The sequence below is a fragment of the Oncorhynchus gorbuscha genome, linkage group LG01, assembly GCF_021184085.1.
Source record: "Oncorhynchus gorbuscha isolate QuinsamMale2020 ecotype Even-year linkage group LG01, OgorEven_v1.0, whole genome shotgun sequence".
NCBI classification, from domain to species: Eukaryota; Metazoa; Chordata; class Actinopteri; order Salmoniformes; family Salmonidae; genus Oncorhynchus; species Oncorhynchus gorbuscha.
The window spans coordinates 71089389-71113160 of NC_060173.1; the positions used below are offsets into that span (position 1 = coordinate 71089389).

Here is a 23772-nt window from a genome sequence, read left to right on the forward strand (position 1 = left end):
AAATACATTTAAACTCAGTTTTTCACAATTCCTGACATTTAATCCTAGTAAAAAATCCCTGCCTTAGATCAGTTAGGATCACCATTTTATTTTAAGAATGTGAAATGTCAGAACAATAGTAGAGAATGATTTATTTCAGCTTTTATTTCTTTCATCACATTTCTAGTGGGTCAAAAGTTTGCATACACTCAATTAGTATTTGCTAGCTTTGCCTTTTAAATAGTTTAACTCGGGTCAAACGTTTCGTGTAGTCTTCCACAAGGTTCCCACAATAAGTTGGGTGAATTTTGGCCCAATCCTCCTGACAGAGCTGGTGTAACTTAGTCAGGTTTGTAGGCCTCCTTGCTCGCACACGCCTTTTCAGTTCTGCCCACACATTTACTATAGGATTGAGGTCAGGGCTTTGTGATGGCTACTCCAATACCTTGACTTTGTTGTCCTTAAGCCATTTTGCCACAACTTTGGAAGTATGCTTGGGGTCATTGTCCATTTGGAAGACCCATTTACGACCAACCTTTAACTAGCTTTAAATTACAAACTTCCTGACTGATGTCTTGAGATGTTGCTTCAATATATCCACTTAATTTTCCGTCTCATAACGCCATCTATTTTGCGAAGTGCACCAGTGCCTCCTGTAGCAAAGCACCCCCACAACATGATGCTGCCACCCTCGTGCTTCACGTTTGGGATGGTGTTCTTCGGCTTGCAAGCCTCCCCCTTTCTCCTCCAAACATAATGGTCATTATGGCCAAACAGTTCTATTTTTGTTTCATCAGACCAGAGGTAATTTCTCCAAAAAGTACAATATTTGTCTCTATGTGCAGTTAGCCTATCAGAAGCTTCTAAAGCCATGACATCATTTTCTGGAATTTTCCAAGCTGTTTAAAAGCACAGTCAACTTAGTGTATGTAAACTTCTGACCCACTGGAATTCTGATACAGTGAATTAAAAGTGAAATAATGTGTGTAAACAATTGTTGGAAAAATGACTTGTGTCATGCACAAAGTAGATGTCCTAACTGACTTGCCAAAACTATAGTTTGTTAACAAGAAATGTATGGGGTGGTTGAAAAACGAGTTTTAATGACTCCAACCTGAGTGTATGTAAACTTCCGACTTCAACTGTACAATACATGATCCATTGGTTTTTAAGGAAACTACAAAACCCTGACAGGAGAAATAAGTTATGTTCATATTAAACACACAGCATTTTATATAGAGACACATTGGGACTTCCTTATCTCTGAACAGTAAATGGTAAACAGTCAATAATGGTACTGTATTGCGTATACTGTACTGTTTAAGGTTATGCCATAAAAACTTCTCTCTCCTCTCGGTATGATGCAATCACTCACGCTAGACAGCAAGTTACGTGAATGGAGGGACAGGCATCCATAACAGAAAGCCAAGGATTAACATCTAAAACAAATAGCAGAAAATACCAATTAAATCATTAATCCACGCTTGTGTGATCACATTCAAAAAACAAATGTGCACCTGAATCACTCTCGCAAGCTACATCAAAACAGATGGATCACCAGACCAACCCTCTAATCTCACTCCAAACACTTCTAACGAAGTTATTTTATTTCTACAATATATAAATATCCATATTTACACATTTTTGTATATATGTAATGTTACCTTTTTAAACTATATTTATTTATTTCCCATGTATTGCTTGATAAAATTGTAATGGTAGGTACATATCACACCAGAACCCTAAACCTCAAATTTGGGGTGGGGAAAAAATGCTTTGCGATCTGTACGGTTCAAATGAGAAAGTGTTAGCAAAAGGAGACATTACATGATGTTTTCTGTATGAAAATAAATGACTTATGTTGGGGCATGGTGACAAAAACCCCAAACTAGTCCAACAACTGATATCTAGGAAATGTTACAACCCACTAAATCAACAGGCTTCATTCTTCCAACCAGTCACTTTCTCCCAACTACTAGGCCAACTCTTAAGGTGCTCTTAAGGTGATTTAAGGTGCTTACAACTAGAGGTCGACCGATTAAGGGTTTTCATAACAATTTGTATTTTTTGGACACCGATTTGGCCAATAAATATATATATATTTTTAACACATTTATTTAATCTTTATTTAACTAGGCAAGTCAGTTAAGAACACATTCTTATTTTCAATGACGGCCTAGGAACGGTGGGTTAACTGCCTTATTCAGGGGTAGAACGACAGAGTTTCACCTTTTCAATCTTGCAGCCTTACAGTTAACTAGTCCAACGCTCTAACCACCTGATTACATTGCACTCCACGAGGAGCCTGCCTGTTACGCGAATGCAGTAAGCCAAGGTAAGTTGCTAGCTAACATTAAACTTCTCTTATAAAAAACAATCAATCATAATCACAAGTTAACTACACATGGTTGATGATATTACTAGTTTATCTAGCGTGTCCTGCGTTGCATATAATCGATGCGGTGCGTATTTGTGAAAAAGGACTGTCGTCGCTCTAATGTGTACCTAACCATAAACATCAATGCCTTTCTTAAAATCAATACACAGAAGTATATCTTTTAAAACCTGCATATTAAGCTCAAAGAAATCCAGGTTAGCAGGCAATATTAACCAGGTGAAATTGTGTCACTTCTCTTGCGTTCATTGCACGCAGTGTCAGTGTATATGCAACAGTTTGGGCCGCTTAATTTGCCAGAATTTTACGTAATTATGACATAACATTGAAGGTTGTGCAATGTAACAGGAATATTTAGACGTATGGATGCCACCTGTTAGATAAAATACGTAACTGTTCCGTATTTCACTATAGAATAAGAATAAAGGTCTTGTTTTTGAGATGATAGTTTCTGGATTCGACCATATTAATAACCTAAGGCTCGTATTATTATGTTAGAATTAAGTCTATGATTTGATAGAGCAGTCTGACTGAGCGATGGTTGGCAGCAGCAGCCTCGTAAACATTCATTCAAACAGTACTTTTGTGTGTTTTGCCATCAGCTCTTCACTGTGCTTCAAGCAATTGCACTGTTTATGACTTCAAGCCTATCAACTCCCGAGATTAGGCTGGTTTTAGCTAGTTAGCGGGGTGCGCACTAATAGCGTTTGAAACGTCACTCGCTCTGAGACTTGGAGTAGTTATTCCCCTTACTCTGCATGGGTAACGCTGCTTTGAGGGTGGCTGTTGTCGTTGTGTTGCTGGTTCGAGCCCAGGTAGGGGCGAGGAGAGGGACGGAAGCTGTACTGTTACACTGGCAATACTAAAGTGCCTATAAGAACATCCAATAGTCAAAGGTATATGAAATACAAATGGTATAGAGAGAAATAGTCCTATAATTCCTATAATAACTACAACCTAAAACGTCTTACCTGGGAATATTGAAGACTCGTTCAAAGGAACCACCAGCTTTCATGTGTTCTCATGTTCTGAGCAAGGAACTTAAACGATTGCTTTCTTACATGGCACATATTGCACTTTTACTTTCTTCTCCAACACTTTGTTTTTGCATTATTTAAACATGTTTCATTATTTATTTGAGGCTAAATTGATTTCTATTGATGTATTATATTAAGTTAAAATGAGTGTTCATTCAGTATTGTTGTAATTGTCATTATTAAAAATACATAAATACATAAATAAATATATATATATATATATAAAAATAGGCCGATTAAATCGGTATCGGCTTTTTTGGGTCCTCCAATAAAACGGTATCGGTGTTGAAAAATCATAATCAGTCAACCTCTACTTACAACGATAACTAACCTCCAGAAACCATTTCTAAACTGAAATTAAGGATTTGTGAATCTGACAGGGATATATATATATATATAAACAAACTGTACACCTTCACTGAACGCCCGGGAAACCTTCACTGAACACTTCAAGGTTTTCAGGTTTTGCTTTCTTTTGTACTCATCCTCACCTACGCTTTGGCTATCACCCTTTCATCTGTTAAATACACAAACAATTGTGGCAACTGAAATTACTCAAACACAAACTATTTGTTGCAAAAAGTGCAGAGTTCCTGTCCAATTCTTAGCCTTGTATCTTTTAGCTTATTCTGTTGTAGTGTCGGGTAGCATACCTCACAACATGCAGCTTCTAAATGTGGAAGACATTTCAGTTGAATGCATTCAGTTGTACAACTGACAATGAATCCCCCTTTCCCTCCCCACCTCCACAAACCGTTAAAAGTGATTGAAAACCGACATACAAAACAAAATCGCAACATTTCTCAGAGGACAGAATATCACAGCCAGACTAAATGCCAGTGACCCAATTTACACTTTTAAAACACACTGGCTTCCAGTCCTCTCCACCTTTTAATGGTCTTTGTATTGATTGTCCAATGGGCGTATAAGGAGCGTCTGAGCCACGAGTTGAGGACCAATGAAATTAGATACCCTCCCTCTCACAAAGTTTGTGTCATCACCCCCTTCATTTGAGGAAGACTGATAAAAAAATACCTTACACATTCAGTAATGACAGCATTTCCAAAATGTCCGTTTTTCACGAGATTGTATTTAGACATTTGTGAAAGGCAAACTGACAGCTGCAACCAACCATAGTCATATAATCCATAGATGGCTGTTCCCATTCAAGTCAAGACTGGAAACCATTGCACCCATGAGTTTAATTAAACAGTAATATTGCCAGGGTTAGAGGTTCAAAAAACTATTCTATGGATTATGTCTATGGCCGCAATGCAACAAGCTGTTCCACAGATAGGAACGAAAGGAGTGGGGAAAAAGATGCTCGTACAGTGATAAGCACACCAAAGACACTTCTAAAAGCCTATTTCATGCCTGCTGAATTTCCCAGATAACTTTTCTTTCATTTTGATTTCGGCACAAATTAAAATGTGGCACTGATGAACATTTCAGCATGGTCTCAATGAAGAGTTTGACTAACCATGGGCAGTTACAAGCCTGCTAGAGTTAGCGGCAGGTGGACAAGCAATCGTAGTATAGATGAAGCCGGACCTGGAATGTGAAGCTAACTGAAGCTGGTTAGCTTTATAAAAGCCTGAGTAGATCTATACTGAACAAAAATATAAACGCAACATGTAAAGTGTTGGTCTTATGTTTCACGAGCTGAAATAAAAGATCCCAGAAATGTTCTATACGCACAAGCTTATTTCCCTCAAATTTTGTGCCCAAATTTGTTTAGATCCCCATTACTGAGCATTTCTCCTTTGTCAAAATAATCCATCCACCTGACAGGTGTGGCATATCAAGTAGCTGATTAAACAGCATGATCATTACACAGGTGCACCTTGTGCTGGGGACAATAAAAGGCCACGTTTTGTCACACAACACCACAAATGTCTCAAGTTGAGGGAGCGTGTTTGCAAGCCTCAATCCTGCAACTGTGCTGCCCGCTCATTCTGATTGGGTGGGCCTATGCCCACCCATGGCTGCAACCCTGCCCAGTCATGTGAAATCCATAGATTAGGGCCCAATTTATTTAAAGATTATATGACTGGTAACTCAGAAAAATTGTTTAAATTGTTGCATGTTGTTTATATTTTTGTTCAGTATAGCTGGCCTCATAGTACACCACTCAGGACAATTGGGGCAACATCGAGGCTACCTCTTCTTAAGAAGGTGTGCTGCAGTACTGTGCAGTGGTGGCTGCTGTGGGCAGCAGGGGCTACAACCCTGGTCAAAACAGGGTTGGTGTTTTCTAACAGATGCGCTATTTCAATAAAAATCAGCCATAGCATAACTGTCTGTACCATGAGTTAACCAAAAAAAAAAAAAACTCCACCCTGTGTCCCTGACCAGTGTAGCCTCTTACGCCTGAGGAGGGGTGTGCTCCTCTACCACAAAGCCATACAGTACAGAGTTTGGAAAACTAGACGACATGTTGACGCAAAACATCCCATAATAAGAACTTAATACATTTCATGTGATCAATAGACAATCTGAAAATCAGTTTTGTCTGAGCTCTAGGGGACAGGTCAGTTTTAAATATACTGAACAAAAGATAAATGCAACAATTTCAAGGGTTATACCGAGTTACAGTTCATATAAGGAAATATGTAAATGTAAATAAATTCATTAAGTCCTAATCTATGGATTTCACGTGACTGGGAATACAGATATGAATCAGTTGGTCACAGATACGTGTAAAATATATATATATATATTTTTCTTTTAATTAAAGGCATGGAAGAACTGGGAAGTTTTCAGCTTCCAGGAATTGTGTACTGATCTCTAAAACCACATTGGAGGCAGTTGCCGGTAGAGAAATAAACATAACATTCTCTGGCAATAGGTCTGGTGGATATTCTTGCAGTCAAGCATGCTAATTTCACATTTACTCAACCCTACCCCTAACCAGACCCTAAGTTTACTGTGGCATTGTGTATTGTGACAAAACTGCACATTTTAGAGAGTGGCCATTTGTCCTCAGCACAAGGTGCACCTATGTAACGGCCATGCTGTTTAATAACTTCTTTGGGATAGGGGGCAGCATTTTCACTTTTGGATGAAAAGCGTGCCCAGAGTAAACTGCCTCCTACTCCGTCCCAGATGCTAATATATGCATATTTTTTATTTATAGTATTGGATAGATAACGCTCTGAAGTTTCTAAAACTGTTTGAATGATGTCTGTGAGTATAACAGAACTCATATGGCAGGCAAAAACCTGACAAAAATCCAAACAGGAAGTGGGAAATCTGAGGATTGTAGTTTTTGAACTCAGCCCCTATCGAATACACAGTGGGATATTGGTTATGTTGCACTTCCTAAGGCTTCCACTAGATGTCAACCGTCTTTAGAAACCTGTTTGAGGCTTCTACTGTGAAGGGGGGCCGAATGAGAGGGGATTATTCAGAGGTTGGCCAGCAGCCTCGATCTCAGTCACGCGCATTCACATGAGGTAGCTCTCATTCCATTGCTTTTCTACAGACAATGGAATTCTCCGGTTGGAACATTTCTGATAAAAACATCATAAAGATTGATTCTATATGAGCTGTTAAATAACTTCTTGAAACTTTTCGTCCGACGTTCGGCTGGACCTGCACGTGCGTTTTGGATTTGTTAACCAAACGCCCTAACAAAAGGAGGTATATGGACATAAATGATGAACTTTATGGAACAAATCAAACATTTATTGTGGAACTGAGATTCCTGGGAGTGCATTATGATGATCAAAGGTAAGTGAATATTTATAATGCTATTTATGACTAAATGTTGACTGCGCAACATGGCGGATATTTCTTTTGGCTGTTTTGGGCTCTGAGTGGCGTACTCAGATTATGCTTTTTCCGTAAAGTTTTTTTGAAATCTGACACAGCGGTTGCATTAAGGAGAAGAGGATCTAAAATTCCATGCATAACACTTGAATTTTCATCAACATTTATAATGAGTATTTCTGTGAATTGATGTGGCTCTCTGAAAAATCACTGCATGTTTTGGAACAACTTAGCATAACAAGCCAATGTAAAATGAGATTTTTGGATATAAATATGCACTTTATCGACCAAAACATACATGTATTGTGCAACATGAAGTCCTATGAGTGTCATCTGATGAAGATCAAAGGTTCTCTATATTTGTGCTTTTTGTGACTCCTCTGACTTCGTGGTGACCTAACAATCGTTTGTGGAGCTTTCGCTGTAAAGCATTTTTTAAATCAGACACTGTGGCTGGATTAATGAGAATTTTATATTTAAAATGGTGCCTAATACTTGTATGTTTGAGAAATTGTATTTATTTGATTTTGGCAGATTTGTATTTGGCACGCTGCAATTTCATTGGCTGTTGGGCGAGGGGTTATAGATAATCCATCCACCTGATAGGTTAATTAGCTTCTTGATATGCCACACCTGTCTGGGAATAGGGTTCCGCTAGCACTAGCGGAATCCTATTCCCAGACAGGTTAATTAGCTTCTTGATATGCCACACCTATCAGGTGGATGGATTATCTTGGCAAAGCATAAATACTCACTAACAGGGATCTAAACAAATTTATGCACAAAATTTGAGAGAAATAAGCTTTTTATGCATTTGGAACATTTCTGGGATCTTTTATTTCGGCTGATGAAACAACACTTTACATGTTGCGTTTATATTTTTTGTTCAGTGTATAGTAATAATAATAATAATAATATATGCCATTTAGCAGACGCTTTTATCCAAAGCGACTTACAGTCATGCGTGCATACATTCTACGTATGGGTGGTATATAGGAATGGAGTATACATTGAGAAAAGTAGGAATTCCTGATTAATCAGGAAAAATCGCATCCCTGAAAAATTCACATTTTAAGTCGAACACTATTATCTTCGGTAGTTCCTTCGCTGCCAACATGGACGCTTCGGACAGAGTTTCAAGGTGGGAAAAAAAGAGAAAAGTATGTCAAACTATGTACAGTAAATCCACAGCCCCCTTCAACAGCTCTACCAGGTGGGCATCATGTCGGGGAACCAGACACGGCCGAGGTGCTTTGACACCTCCCAGTGGATTTCATCCAGGTTGTACTTATGGTCAGGAATCAGCACCTCCTCCATGATGGACAGCTGGGACAACCTCCGACCGCACATCTTCACAAATTCTACGAACGCGCTGCACGACACCTCACACTCCCCAAGGCCAATGGCCGACAGCTGGGTGCAGCGCTTGGCGATGCGGATTAGCTCCTCGTCCAGCGGCCGCAGCCCATTGGCGCACACCACCAACTCCACCAGCCGGGGGCAGTGGAGCCCCACGCGGCCCAGCACATCCTTACTGACTGAGCGACCAAAGTAGAGGTGGGTGATGGGGACTTCCTCCCTGAAGAAGGGGCCGAACTCGTCCTCGTAGAGGAAGAAGTACATGACCAGGTTGAACTTGGGCGAGTGGCGCAGCATAGCGTCCCAGCTGGACTTCCTGATGGTGTGGAAGTGCTGCCCGGGGTTCTCGCTGACCACATCAATGCGGAGATGCTCCAGGTGCACGTGTTTCTCAGAGGAGAGGGCTAATAAGAGCTCGTCACTCAGCAGGTGGTAGTTCAGCGCCAGCTCCCTCAGACCATGGCACTGGTCCGCCACACACAGAATACCTGCACACACAGAAAACCTTGGTTTACAAATATAGTCCTATTATTACTCCAATTATAACATATGTCCCTATCAATTCAAATTAGTTTAGCTTTATCGTGTAACACTAGAAGGGCCGAGACAGTCATTTTGACTGCATATGAAAGAAATTGAACTTGTCCTTGACTTATCCTAAATAAGTCTATTTAACACACGTATATTGTGAGAATGTTGATATCACAAACAGAAAATGTTATAAGTTTTGATAGCTACAGTGGGCCAAAACAGTATTTATTCAGCCACCAATTGTGCAAGTTCTCCCACTTAAAAAGAAGAGAGGCCTGTAATTTTCATCATAGGTACACTTCAACTATGACAAGACAAAATGAGAAAATAAATGCAGGAAATCACATTGTAGGATTTTTTTATGAATTTATTTGCAAATTATGGTGGAAAATAAGTATTTGGTCACCTACAAACAAGCAAGATTTCTGGCTCTCACAGACCTGTAACTTCTGTGAGAGTATCAGCATGAGCAGGTTAAGTTTTATCTTGCACGCTAATGTTAGCCACTTAGCTAAATTCAGTTGGAGAGAATTTATTTGGCACATCTTAGATTGACTACACTCTTATCCAGAGCGACTTACAGGAGCAATTAGGGTTAAGTGCCTTGCTCAAGGACACAGATTTTATCTAGTCAGCTCGGGGATTCGAACCAGCAACCTTTGGGTTAATGGCTCAAAGCTCTTAACCGCTAGGCTACCTATTGCCCACATAGTTAACTTAAAATTTGTAAAATAAACCCAGCAAAAAAAAAGTCCCTTTTTCAGGACCCTATCTTTCAAAGATCATTTGTAAAAATCCAAATAACTTCACAGATCTTCATTGTAAAGGGTTTAAACACGGTTTCCCATGTTTGTTCAATGACACAAACAATTAATGAACATGCACCTGTGGAACAGTCGTTAAGATATTAACAGCTTACAGACGGTAGGCAGATAAGGTCACAGTTATGAAAACTTAGGACACTAAAGAGGCCTTTCTACTGACTCTGAAAAACACCAAAAGAAAGACCCAGGGTCCCTGCTCATCTGTGTGAACGTGCCTTACGCATGCTGCAAGAAGGCATGAGGACTGCAGATGTGGCCAGGGCAATAAATTGCCTGTTGTAAGGCAGGTCCTCACCAGATATCAAACCAAAACCCACCGTCGCTGGACCAGACAGGACTGGCAAAAAGTGCTCTTCACTGACAAGTCGCGGTTTTGTCTCACCAGGGGTGATGGTCAGATTCGTGTTTATCGTCGAAGGAATGAGCGTTACACCGAGGCCTGTACTCTGGAGCGGGATCGATTTGGAGGTGGAGGGTCCGTCATGGTCTGGGGCGGTGTGTCACAGCATCATCGGACTGAGCTTGTTGTCATTGCAGGCACTCTCAACGTTGTGCGTTACAGGGAAGACATCCTGCTCCCTCATGTGGTACCCTTCCTGCAGGCTCATCCTGACATGACCCTCCAGCATGACAATGTCACCAGCCATACTGCTCGTTCTGTATGTGATTTCCTGCAAGACAGGAATCCGAGTGTTCTGCCATGGCCAGCGAAGAGCCCGAACCTCAATCCCATTGAGCACATCTGGGACCTGTTGGATCGGAGGGTGAGGGCTAGGGCCATTCCCCACCCCCCAGATATGTCCCGGAACTTGCAGATGCCTTGGTGGAAGAGTGGGTAACATCTCACAGCAAGAACTTGCAAATCTGGTGCAGTCCATGAGGATGAGATGCACTGCAGTAATTCATACAGCTGGTGGCTACACCAGATACTGACTGTTACTTTTGATTTTGAGCCCCCCCCTTTTGTTCAGGTACACATTATTCAATTTCTGTTAGTCACATGTCTGTGGAACTTGTTCAGTTTATGTCTCAGTTGTTGAATCTTATGTTCATACAAATATTTACACCTTAAGTTCAATGAAAATAAACTCAGGTGACAGTGAGAGGACGTTTATTTTTTTTGCTGAGTTTATATAGCTGGCAAACAGTAGTGAATTTCATACAAGTGTAACTTGATCACCTCACATAAGTTGCGCTGCATGAATGACTCGCCTCACGAAGCTCCCATTTTCCTCGTTGTGCTTCTTTGTAAACAAACACACATGACTGGCTCAAACCGCTGTTTTGGAAAACTAGTACCGGTAAGCTTCATAAAAATAAAAAAAGGATACATTATTATTATCTAGTGCATGTTGACTGCAGGTATTTACTTATAGTACTAATATTCAAAGCCCCAAAAAAGAAACTTAACATAGTGCTAGCAAATAATAAGGAATCCTCAAAGACAATGCTAACGAGCACATTGCAAACATTTTGTACAGTTCCTAACCTAAACTATAAGATATCTCTGAATTAGAGAGGTGTGGGGGGCTGCCTTAAATTGGCATCCACGTCTTTGGCGCCCGGGGAACTGCCTTGCTCAGTGGCAGAACACTACACGAATGAGGGGGGTAGTGAGACCAGGCAGTTTAAGTGTTAATGAGGGCTTTCACTGTTGTGCCCAAGGTTTTTGGTTTGAAACTACAGCTATGATAGCTATGAAGGCCTCAGATATGAGGCTGCCTCTCTAACTCACCGTCCCCTCTGTTCTCCCTCCCTCCATTGACAAAAAGCGGACACTGTCTTCCAGCTGATGGTAAAACTCAAGTCGCACTACATTATTCCTGCCTCATGCACCAATTAATGTCCAGATAAAGTGATTACTCAATATAAAACATGTAAAAAGGACAAGACTATAATAATAACAAGCTTTTCAAAACACTTTGCTATACTCATTCATTGCAGCTGCAGTGTTGGTTGTAGCACATTTTATGGCTTTTAAACATGTTGACAGTGCTGAATAACAAACATAAAATGACTCTGAACCATCTGTGAACCATCAGATCCTCCTCTCCACCCTCTCCGAGTTGGGCATCTCCGGCGCGGCCCACGCTTGGATTGCGTCCTACCTGACAGGTCGCTCCTACCAGGTGGCGTGGCGAGAATCTGTCTCCTCACCACGCGCTCTCACCACTGGTGTCCCCCAGGGCTCTGTTCTAGGCCCTCTCCTATTCTCGCTATACACCAAGTCACTTGGCTCTGTCATAACCTCACATGGTCTCTCCTATCATTGCTATGCAGACGACACACAATTAATCTTCTCCTTTCCCCCTTCTGATGACCAGGTGGCGAATCGCATCTCTGCATGTCTGGCAGACATATCAGTGTGGATGACGGATCACCACCTCAAGCTGAACTTCGGCAAGACGGAGCTGCTCTTCCTCCCGGGGAAGGACTGCCCGTTCCATGATCTCGCCATCACGGTTGACAACTCCATTGTGTCCTCCTCCCAGAGCGCTAAGAACCTTGGCGTGATCCTGGACAACAAACTGTCGTTCTCAACTAACATCAAGGCGGTGGCCCGTTCCTGTAGGTTCATGCTCTACAACATCCGCAGAGTACGACCCTGCCTCACACAGGAAGCGGCGCAGGTCCTAATCCAGGCACTTGTCATCTCCCGTCTGGATTACTGCAACTCGCTGTTGGCTGGGCTCCCTGCCTGTGCCATTAAACCCCTACAACTCATCCAGAACGCCGCAGCCCGTCTAGTGTTCAACCTTCCCAAGTTCTCTCACGTCACCCCGCTCCTCCGCTCTCTCCACTGGCTTCCAGTTGAAGCTCGCATCCGCTACAAGACCATGGTGCTTGCCTACGGAGCTGTGAGGGGAACGGCACCTCAGTACCTCCAGGCTCTGATCAGGCCCTACACCCAAATAAGGGCACTGCGTTCATCCACCTCTGGCCTGCTCGCCTCCCTACCACTGAGGAAGTACAGTTCCCGCTCAGCTCAGTCAAAACTGTTCGCTGCTCTGGCTCCCCAATGGTGGAACAAACTCCCTCACGACGCCAGGACAGCGGAGTCAATCACCACCTTCCGGAGACACCTGAAACCCCACCTCTTTAAGGAATACCTAGGATAGGATAAGTAATCCCTCTCACCCCACCCCCCCTAAGTTTTAGATGCACTATTGTTAAGTGACTGTCCCACTGGATGTCATAAGGTGAATGCACCAATTTGTAAGTCGCTCTGGATAAGAGCGTCTGCTAAATGACTTAAATGTAAATGTAAATGACTCAAAAACAGCAGTGCTTTGGTTTTAAAATGTTGAAATCTCACAGGATCAACTTTGCTGTGCACTCAAGGCTTCATTTTTATTGTCTATGGCTGGAGGAAACTGCAGATACGGTGATCTGAGCTATTTGATTGGCCAGCGGTAGACCTGTCGGTGCACTTGATTTTCTCAGGTACAACTTCAGACACATGAAATGGTTCAAAATGTGAACACTTTGCCTTCCAGACACTACGGTTGCTGAATCAAGTGCACCTACCGCCAATAGCACGAAACAAATAAAACAAAATAGTAACACAAAGGCTTAATAATTTTTAACAGAAATGTTTGGTGATTGCCTAGGAATGCTTTGGTGATGGACCAGTCGAGCGCTACCAATGGGTTGGCAACCACTGCTATAGAGGCTACTTTTTTCTGACTTTGTGCTTTTAAAATTGCCAGCTATGAGACAAAACGGCAGAAATACTTTGAAAACCGCTACTGCAGCATTTATTTTACTATAAATGTGATCATACTTGACTATTTTTATTCACAAATGCAAGTGAAATGCTTGGACTGTGGAGCCCTGACCACCTGCCAATGTGACTGGTGAAATAGACATACCCGCCAATGCAAAAATATTTCTGCATTTGGCATGTGGCTGGTGTTCATTTTAGGCCCTGCTGATGAATGCGTTTGATTTCCATGATTGTGTTCGGTATTTGTTTTAAATTTCCTATTTATTAAAGTGTATATTTTTGTTATTACAGGTCTCATCTGTAAAGAGGCCTTGGCCTCAGCATTGGGGGGGGGGGGGGGGGGGGGGGGGGGGGGGCAGGTCATACCAAGGATCATTTAGCTATTTGATTTTGAATTTTAGGACCCCTTAAGGTATCAACCAAATTAATTTAAAAAATGTTTTACACTTAATTTACTTGGCTTTATTACAATTAGCCCATAGAAATGCATTGAATAACAGCTTCATATATGGATAAACATAGTCCAAAATATTACTAAAGGAAGTCTATTCTGAAGTGTCTATCGGAGAAATATAAGATCCAATTTGTTTTTTTGTGTTTTTTACATGTATTTAACCCATCCTTTTAGCCACTAAACTGTCTCTATATACGTCCATTCATTTTTTAAACAGAGTTGACACTTATTTGAGTGCCTAAATCAGGACTCGACTGTATGGCGTTGCTCAGGGACCATTCAATGGAATAATCCATTCTAGGGATCATTCAATGACCATAAACTCAACGAGCTACCTGCAGGGGAGACATGAGGGCAGCTGCTCATCTTCAACATCCTCAGCGTGTCGCTGTTGTTGGCCACCAGGACCTTCAGGGACGGGTCATCCACCGGTGTGTCGTCGATCTTCAGAGATGAAAGGGACTTGGAGTTGACAAACACCACCGTCAGGGCCGAGATGAAATGAGACTAAAGGAGGAAAACAATCAGTCAACAGGTAAATAAAATGGATGATTGCAGGTGTAAGGCTATAACAAAGACCCAAAAATCGTCAAAACATCGCATTAAATTCCGGGGCATCAATACACAGTGGACTGTTTAATGGAGTTGCCTTGAAAGAATGAATGGAGAATGTGTTCAGGTTGAACTGTCTGCACACCACTCCACTGTGGAATTACAGGCTCAGTGTAAACTGTGGAATTTTGACCTTTAAAACGGGAGCCAAAAGCTAGTGGACAATCAAATCCTAGTTATAGAATAGTATTCACAATCGAGGTTAGACATTAGAATGCCAACCATTGTCATTGAATATTTGGTACCAACAGTTTCCTGAACACTAAATATACAGTGCAGTCAGAAAATATTCAGACCCCTTGCAGCCTTATTCTAAATTGGATTAAATTGTGTGTCCCCCATCAATCTACACAAAATATCCCACAATGACAAAGCAAAAACAGGTTATACATTTTTTGCAAATGTATAAAATGAAATCAAACAGAAATATGACATTTGCATAAGTATTCAGACCCTTTTTACTCAGTACTTTGTTGAAGCACCGATGGCAGCGATTTAAACCTCGAGTCTTCTTGGGTGTGACACTACAAGCTTGGCACACCTGTATTTGGGGAGTTCTTCTCTGTAGATCCTCACAAGCTCTGCACAGCTATTTTCAGGTCTCTCCAGAGATGTTCAATCGGGGTCAAGCCCACTCAAGGACAGCAGAGACTTGTCCTGAAGCTCTTCCTGCATTGTCTTGGCTGTGTGCTTGGGGTTGTTGTCCTGTTGGAAGGTAAACCTTAGCCCCAGCCTGAAGTTTTGAGCAGGGTTTCATCAAGGATCTCTACTTTTCTCCGTTCATCTTTCCCTCAATCTTGGACTGGTCTCCCAGTCCCTGCCACTGAAAAACATCTCCACATCATGATGCTGCCACCACCATGCTCCGTAGGGATGGCGCCAGGTTTCCTCCAGACATGACACTTGGCATTCAGGCCAAAGAGTTCTTGGTTTCATCAGATCAGAGAATCGTGTTTCTCGTGGTCTAAGAATCATTCAGGTGCCCTTTGGCAAACTCCAAGTGGGCTGTCATGTGCCTTTTACTGAGGAGTGGCTTCTGTCTGGCCACTCTACCTTAAAATGCCTGATTGGTGGAGTGCTGCAGAGATGGTTGTCCTTCTAGAAGGTTCTCCCATCTCCACAGAGAAACTCTGGAGCTCTGTCAGAGTGTCCATTGGGTTCTCGGTCACCTCCCTGATCAAAGCCCTTCTCCCCTGATTGCTCAGTTCTTCTGATTGCTCAGAAGAGCCTTGGTTCCAAACTCCTTCCATTTGAGAATGGAGATCACTGTATTCTTGGGGACCTTCAATGCTGCAGACATTTTTTGTACCCTTCCCCAGGTCTGTGCCTTGACATGATCCTGTCACGGAGCTCTCCGGACAATTCCTTCGACCTCATGGCTTGGTTTTTGCTCTGACATGCACTGTCAACTGTGGGACATTATATACACAGGTGTGTTCCCTTACAAATCAATTTAATTTACTACAGGTGGACTCCAACCAAGTTGGAGAAACATCAAGGATGATCAATGGAAACAGGATGCACCTGAGCTCAATTCTCTCATAGCAAAGGGTCTGAATACTTTAAATAAGGTTTCTGTTTTTTATTTGTAATACATTTGCAAACATTTCTAAAAACCTGGTTTCACTGTCATTATTGGGTAGATTGATGTTGAAAAAGTAATGGGGTCTGAATACTTTCCGAATACACTGTAAGGCCAATCTTTGGCTCTGATTCCAACAGACTGAGTGTAAGCTACCTTGGGCAACTCCATGAAGCTGGGTCTGGCCGTAGAGATGAGCCCTAGTGTCTTTAGTGAACAGTTCACCAGCTGGGAGAGAATGTCACAGGCTGCCTCTGCAGATTCCGTGCTGCTGTCCACCTAGAGATTTTTTTTTTACAAAAATAAAAGAATATATACTTAAAAATTTAAACACAAAATGTTGGTCCCATGTTTCATGGAAATAAAAGATCTCCGACATGTTCCATATGTACAAAAAGTGTATCTCAAATTTTGTGCACAAATTTGTTTTACATCCCTGTTGGTGAGCATTTCTCCTTAGCCAAGATAATCCAGCCACCTGACAGGTGTGGTATCAACAAGCTGATTAAACAGTATGATCATTACACCGGTGCATCTTGTGCTGGGAACAAAAGACCACTAAAATGTGCAGTTTGTCACCAACGCCACAGATGTCTCAAGGTGAGGGAGTGTGGCATGCTGACTGCAGGAATGTCCACCAGAGAATTTAAAATGTTAATTTCTCTATCATATTCAATTGACCAATTTCCTTATATGAACTCAAACATTTTGAAATGGTTGCATTTATATTTTGGAAAATGTTGCATTTATATTTTTGTTCACCCAACACTTGACCTCTGATGCCAATCATAAAATTAAATATTGATTTCGCATACCATTCTTAATCAAAAACAGACAATTGCAGCGGTGGCAAAGTTGACGTAAGTAGTCCGCATGGACAATGGCACTGTCTCCAACCAAAATTTTAGAGGCCCTCTTCTTGGTCGCAGACAAATGTTCCTGTTTTGAAGCTCATTTCCTGCAATTCAGCATTTTGCAATGCGCATGACAGAAATGGTGCAGTTTAAAGCTAATTTCCTATGGTTTATGCCGTGTTCTTATGCCATCTGTGTGAATCAAACATATCATGAATGGGGGCCCCATGCCATTCATTTTTATTTTAGATTCTCCCTTTTATTTTGGTTATTGTTAGTTCGCAAAGATGATCTTATTTAAACGATTAATGGACAAAGGGGAAACACTGAATTCCCACTCACTTTGAAGCTGACATACTGCAGGTGGTTCGAATGCCTCTTGATGATCTGTTTGATTAGGTCTGGGTGTGTCGCCTTCAGGTAAGAACTGGCAGGCTGGTTCAGTTCAAACTCAAAGCACCTCCATAGCTCAGGCATGTGGAAAGCTTGGTTCCAGCCACGGCACACTTGCGAGGCATACGCCCGGTCCAGAAGAGGCAGGAATTGGAAGATGTTGAGCAGGATCTCCTGAGGGAGCAGTGCCCAGTCGAAGCCAAACTCACAGAGCTTTACATCAGTCTCTTCTTCCTCCTCCTCTTGATACTTCTCTTTGCTTGGCTGTAGCTTCCGCACCTTCTTGCAGGACTCGGTTGGGCCCTCGCTGGAAGAGCTGCAGGCGTCCTCATCTCCTTTCACCCTCTTCATCCTATAGGAGGATGACACACAACGAGGTTTGGTGGGAATAATACATCACAAATCATTGGCCTGCTGGCAATTATAGTTTATTAAACACGGGATTTCGTACATTAAAATCACAGCATACAATGCCATAATTATAGAAGAATAACAGCCAGGTAACATTACAAAAAAGTGATCTTATTTTATTGCCTAATTGGAACTAATAACTGCTACTGCATTCCTGACATACAACATTTTCACAATATTAGGCAGGGTAGGAACGTCAAAAGTTCCGGTTTGGACACTAGTGTAGAGCGCCTGGTTAAATTGTGTTTAGGAGCATTTTTTCAATCTCTAAAATGGCTAATACTATTGAGAAATGTGTGACTATTGAAAAAAGGCTGAGTTTGCTTTGTTTACTATAATCCTAAATTACGATAGTTTATTATTTTGCCATATCTAATCACCAAAAATATTAAAAAAAAAGACGACAAAATAATTGAAATTGTTGCATGTTAATTGAAATAAATTAATTAGGCCCTAATTTATGGATTTCACATGACTGGGCATGGGTGCAGCCTGGGACAGCATATTTTTCCCCCCACAAAGGGGCTTTATTACAGACAGAAATACTTGTCCACTTTATCAACGGTCCAGGTGACTAGTCTCAGACAATCCCACAGGTGAAGAAGCCGGATGTGGAGGTACTGGGCTGGCGTGGTTGCATGTGGTCTAGGGTTGAGGCCGGTTGGACCTATTGCCAAATTCTATTAAAAAAACACAGAGGCAGCTTATGGTAGAAAAATGAACTTTGAATTATTTGGCAACAGCTCTGGTGGACATTCTTGCAGTCAGTATGCCAATTGCATGCTCCCTCAACTTTATACATCTGTGGCATTGTGTTGTGTGATAAAACTGCACATTTTAGAATGGCCTTTTATTGTCCTCTGCACAAGGTGAACCTGTGTAATGATCATGCTGTTTAACTTATTTGGGGTAGGGGGCACTATTGGGAATTTTGGATGAAAAGCGTGCCCAAATTAAGCTGCCTGCTACTCAGCCATAAAAGCTAGAATATGCATATAATTAGTAGATTTGGATAGAAAACACTCTGAAAACACTGTTTGACTGATGTCTGAGTATAACAGAACTCGTATGCCAAAAAAATCCAACCAGGCAGTGGGAAATCTGAGGTTTGTAGTTTTTGAACTCAGCCCCCATCGAATACACATGCTTTTTAATCAACTCCAATGCTTCCGACTGGATGCCGTCGACTAACAGCCTGACTTCTATCCTTTAGTCATGAAACCAACGACAGGCATCCAATCCCAGTCCTATTGACGACAGCTTACCCAAAAGTATTGCATGGTCTACAGTGTCAAAAGCTTTAGATGAATCTATGAACAAGGTGGCACAGTACTTTCTTTTATCTAGGGCATTAGTATTGTCAGTAATAACTGTTAAAGGCCTATTTCTATTTTGCCCTGTTTATCAAAAGTGTTGGAAAAACCTGGTTTCCGCTCAGGTTATGGATGTGTCACAGCAACCTTAAAGGTCCTCAATGAAGTCACCTTTGCGTCTCTGAGTGGTTCTTTGGCCTGGTTTGCTAACTACCTCTCTCAAAGAGTGTAGTGTATAAAGTCAGAACATCTTCTGTCTCAGCCACTGCCTGTCACCAAGAGAGTACCCCAAGACTCGATCCTAGGCCCCACGCTCCTCTCAATTTACATCAACAACATAGCTCAGGCAGTAGGAAGCTCTCTCATCCATTTATATGCAGATACAGTCTTATACTCAGTTGGCCCCTCCCTGGATTTTGTGTGAAATGCTCTACAACAAACCTTTCTCTGCCCTTAACCTGGTTCTGAACACCTTCAAAACAAAGGTCATGTGGTTTGGTAAAAAGAATGCTTCTCTCCCCACAGGTGTGATTACTACCTCTGAGGGCTTAGAGCTTGAGGTAGTCACCTCATACAAGTACTTGGGAATATGGCTCGATGGTACACTGTCCTTCTCTCAGCACATATCAAAGCTGCAGGCTAAAGTTTAATCTAGACTTGGTTTCCTCTATCGTAAATCGCTCCTCTTTCACCCCAGCTGCCAAACTAACCCTAATTCAGATGACCATCCCACTCATGCTAGATTACAGAGACGTTATTTATAGATCAGCTGGTAAGGATGCTCTCGAACGGCTAGATGTTCTTTACCATTTGGCGATCAGATTTGCACCTTATAGGATACATCACTGCAATCTATACTCAGCTGTAAACTGGTCATCTCCGTATACCTGTCGCAAGACCCACTGGTTGATGCTTATTTATAAAACCCTCTTAGGCCTCACTCCCCCCTCTGAGATATCTACTGCAGCCCTCATCCTCCACATATAAAACCCGTTCTGCCAGTCAGATTTTCTTGAAGGTCCCAAAAGCATACACATCCCTGGTCGCTTGTCTTTTCAATTCACTGCAGCTAGCAACTGGAATGAGCTGCAACAAACACTTAAACTAGACAGTTTTATCTCAATCCCTTTATTCAAAGACTCAATCATGGACACTCTTACTGACAGTTGTGGCTGCTTTGCGCGATGTATTGTTGTCTCTACCTTCTTGCCCTTTGTGCTGTTGTCTGTGCCCAGTATTGTTTGTACCATGTTTTGTGCTGCTACCATGTTGTATTGCTACCATGTTGTTGTCATGTTGTATTGCTACCATGTTGTTGTCATGTTGTATTGCTACCATGCTGTGTTGTCATGTGTTGTTGCCTTGCTATGTTGTCGTCTTAGGTCTCTTTATGTAGTGTTGTCTCTCGTCCTATATTTATATTATTATTTGTTTTAATCCCAGCCCCCATCCCCTTAGGAGACATTTTGACTTTTGGTAGGCAGTCATTGTAACAAATAATTTGTTCTTCAATGACTTGCCTAGTTAAATAAAGGTTGAAAAAACATTTTTAATACAATTTCAAAAATGGTAAGGGTAGGCAACAACACTGATCCTCAACACTTAGTCCCCTCCTGCACTCCCTGTTCACCCACAACTGCATGACCAAACACGACTCCAACACCATCATTAAGTTTGCTGATGACACACAAGAGTGGTAGGCCTGATCACTGACAACGATGAGACAGCCCATAGGGAGGTCAGAGACCTGGCTAGTGCCAGGAGAACAACCTCTCCCTCAATGTGAGAAAGACAAAGGAGCTGATTGTGTACTACAGGAAAAGGAGGGCCGAACAGGCCCCCATTAACATTGACAGAGCTGTAGTGGAGCAGGAGGAGGGTTTCAAGTTCCTTTGTGTCCACATCACCAACAAACTATCATGGTCCAAACACAGCAAGACAGTCGTGAAGAGGGCACGACAACACCTTATCCCCCTCAGGAGACTGAAAAGATTTGGCATTGGTCCCCAGATCCTCCAAAAGTTCTAGAGCTGCACCATCAAGAGCATCCTGAAGGGTTGCATCACCGCCTGGTATGGCAACTGCTCAGCATCTGACCGTAAGGCACTACAGAGGGCAGTGTTTTTTTTTTACACTGCTGCTACTCGCTGTCTATTATCTATGCATATTTACTTCACCCCTACCTACACGTACAAATTACCTCGACTAACCTGTACCCCGGTACCGGTACACCCTGTATATATTTTTACTTTAGTTTATTTGGTAAATATTTTCTTAACTCTTTCTTGAATTGCACTGTTGGTTAAGGGCTTGTAAGTAAGCACTTCAGAGTAAGGTCTACATGTGCTGTATTCAGCGCATTTGACAAAATTTTATTTGGGTTTTTGAAAGTGCAAGTTGATGACCTTGATGCTCCTTTCCAATAAATACAGGGGTCTTATTCTGGTGACATGAGATCATCGATGCTTGGCTCCCATTTGAAAAATAAAAATAATCAGTTGGGGTCTCAATTTACTGTAGAATAAACAAAGTGCAATTTCAAGACTTGGTTGTGCATCAAAAATTGTTCACTTGATATATCAGTCACTGATAGTCACTCAATTAGCCCATGTCAGCTAACTTTCTTTTAGATTGGTAAATTAGTCTAGTGGACAGCTAACTAAACTGGTAATAATCAAAGTCAATGTTGATTTTGTTAGTCTCACTCTATGGCAAAATACAAAGCAACTGGAGCCACTAATGATGAGGTAAGATTTTTTGTGACGCCCACCCCCGATGTACACTACACATGCGCTCTAGCCAACAGCACGCAGTGACAGTACTGTATCTGCGCTTTGCTGGCTGGAGCACACATGACAATACGAGCACACTCGCTATACAATATTTTTTTTTGTGAGAAACCCATCAGCAGTTGAAAATGCGATGGAAACCAATGTATCTTGTATTTTGTAATCGGTAAATGGGAATTCTACCGCAAAAGGTATTTTTGCGTGCACGACATCATCTTTATCTGCAACAAGTCAATTTGATGGAAACATCTCTGGTGGGAAAATACACACGTTTGCTCCCTGTTCTATTGATTTTAATGTGATAGATAGAAGTAATTAACATAAGTGTCCTCTAACCAGTGATGTACACATTATTCAATGTGTTAATCGATGCGAGTGATTGAAAAAAAAGTTTTGCGTCTCTCTTTCTGTTTTGGTTGGCCCCCATATTAAAATGCAACATTTTAAAATGTAGCTTACAGTTCTGCAGGCTGTCGTCTAACCTGTGACGTAAAAAATATATCCAGTAACCATGTGGTTTTTGAGTTTAAACAGCGCATTGCAACTTGACAAAAACAACAGTTTTTGGAGAGTGAAGTTTATAAGGTGCTCGTATAAAAAAAATATGATTACTATTGTTGTACATGCATGTGTAAAAACTACATGTTATGTTTAGATGTTCAATATATCAAACGGTTTCTGCATATTGGCATTGGGCTATTTATAAACATTTTCTACTGTTAGCAATAACAGCATCATTTTCAACTTAAATTTTAGGAATATAAACATAACTCAACATTAATGTTCAATGGTAATGTTCTTAAATCAGGTAAAACGTTGTGATTGATTTATTTTGATGATATACCAGAAATCACCAAAACGGATTTGCACTGCCTACTATGGGTCCATACAGCCAATTGGAGCCAGAAGGGCAACTGTAACATTAACTACAAACTAGGACTATACAATGATGAAAACCTAAGGCAAGTTAGTTAGCCATTACAATAAAGTTATTTGACAACTACTTAGAAATTCATAGCTAGCTAGTTAGCATCCTTCCACGTAATGAGGATACTGTCTGGCCAAGTTTGTTGTGACAAAGTTAACCTAAGTTATTTAACTAAGTGGCAGCATTTTACGAACTAGTCACATTATGGGTAGATAACGAACCCCAACGTTAAACCGACAATCAAATCATACTATAGTTGACCCATCCCCTTACCTTATGTTTACACTTGACCGCTGGCTAGCTGTTGACGTGAAAAAATCCGATCACTGGCAACTTCAACCTCGGCCAGCACTTGAACAACTCATTCACCCGAGCCAAATATCGCCACATTTACATTTTCCTTTCAGATAATGTTCGTGTGTTGTGCTATATCTCCGGTGACGTAAATTACTTTGCAGGAGTTTCAGCTGACCCCCCCATCCGTGAAATGGCGACGTGTTGTTGTGACAGTAGCGGTGCATTGTGGGTGATACTGTATGAAATGGCTTCCTCTTCTTCGGTGGGATTTATTCGCTGTTGGCATCCGACGGTAATGGTGCTTTACCGCCACCTACGATACTGGAGTGTGGCCAGAGAAAAGGAGAAACTAAATCCTACCTGCCAGCCCCGTTGCTCTTTGAAAAAAATATATATATATATATATTTGAGACTATATCTAATGATGTTCTACTCAATATTCTCTTTGAACTATTTTCCTGGTTCACCTTCTCCCTCCTACTAGATATCAGCCTCTCCCTTTTCTGATACTGCCCA

The 23772-nt window shown here is 41.5% G+C and overlaps 1 protein-coding gene across 3 annotated transcripts; it reads right to left on the bottom strand.

Moving 5' to 3' along the window:
• Window positions 1–8081: 8081 nt before the first annotated feature.
• fbxl3a (F-box and leucine-rich repeat protein 3a) lies at window positions 8082–23466 on the bottom strand. 3 transcript variants are annotated; one of them, XM_046359295.1, is made up of 6 exons: window positions 23233–23466; window positions 18484–18609; window positions 17468–17870; window positions 16428–16550; window positions 14413–14584; window positions 8082–9029 (listed from the first exon to the last, which is right to left on the bottom strand). In XM_046359295.1, exons 3-6 carry the CDS (start codon window positions 17867–17869, stop codon window positions 8389–8391), a joined length of 1338 nt encoding a protein of 445 aa, XP_046215251.1. In that variant the 5' UTR covers window position 17870; window positions 18484–18609; window positions 23233–23466; the 3' UTR covers window positions 8082–8388. The 3 variants fall into 3 exon arrangements, with proteins under 3 accessions (XP_046215251.1, XP_046215245.1, XP_046215235.1); XM_046359289.1 differs by having other exon boundaries at window positions 18476–18609; XM_046359279.1 differs by lacking the exon at window positions 18484–18609.
• Between the last annotated feature and the right edge of the window lie 306 nt (window positions 23467–23772).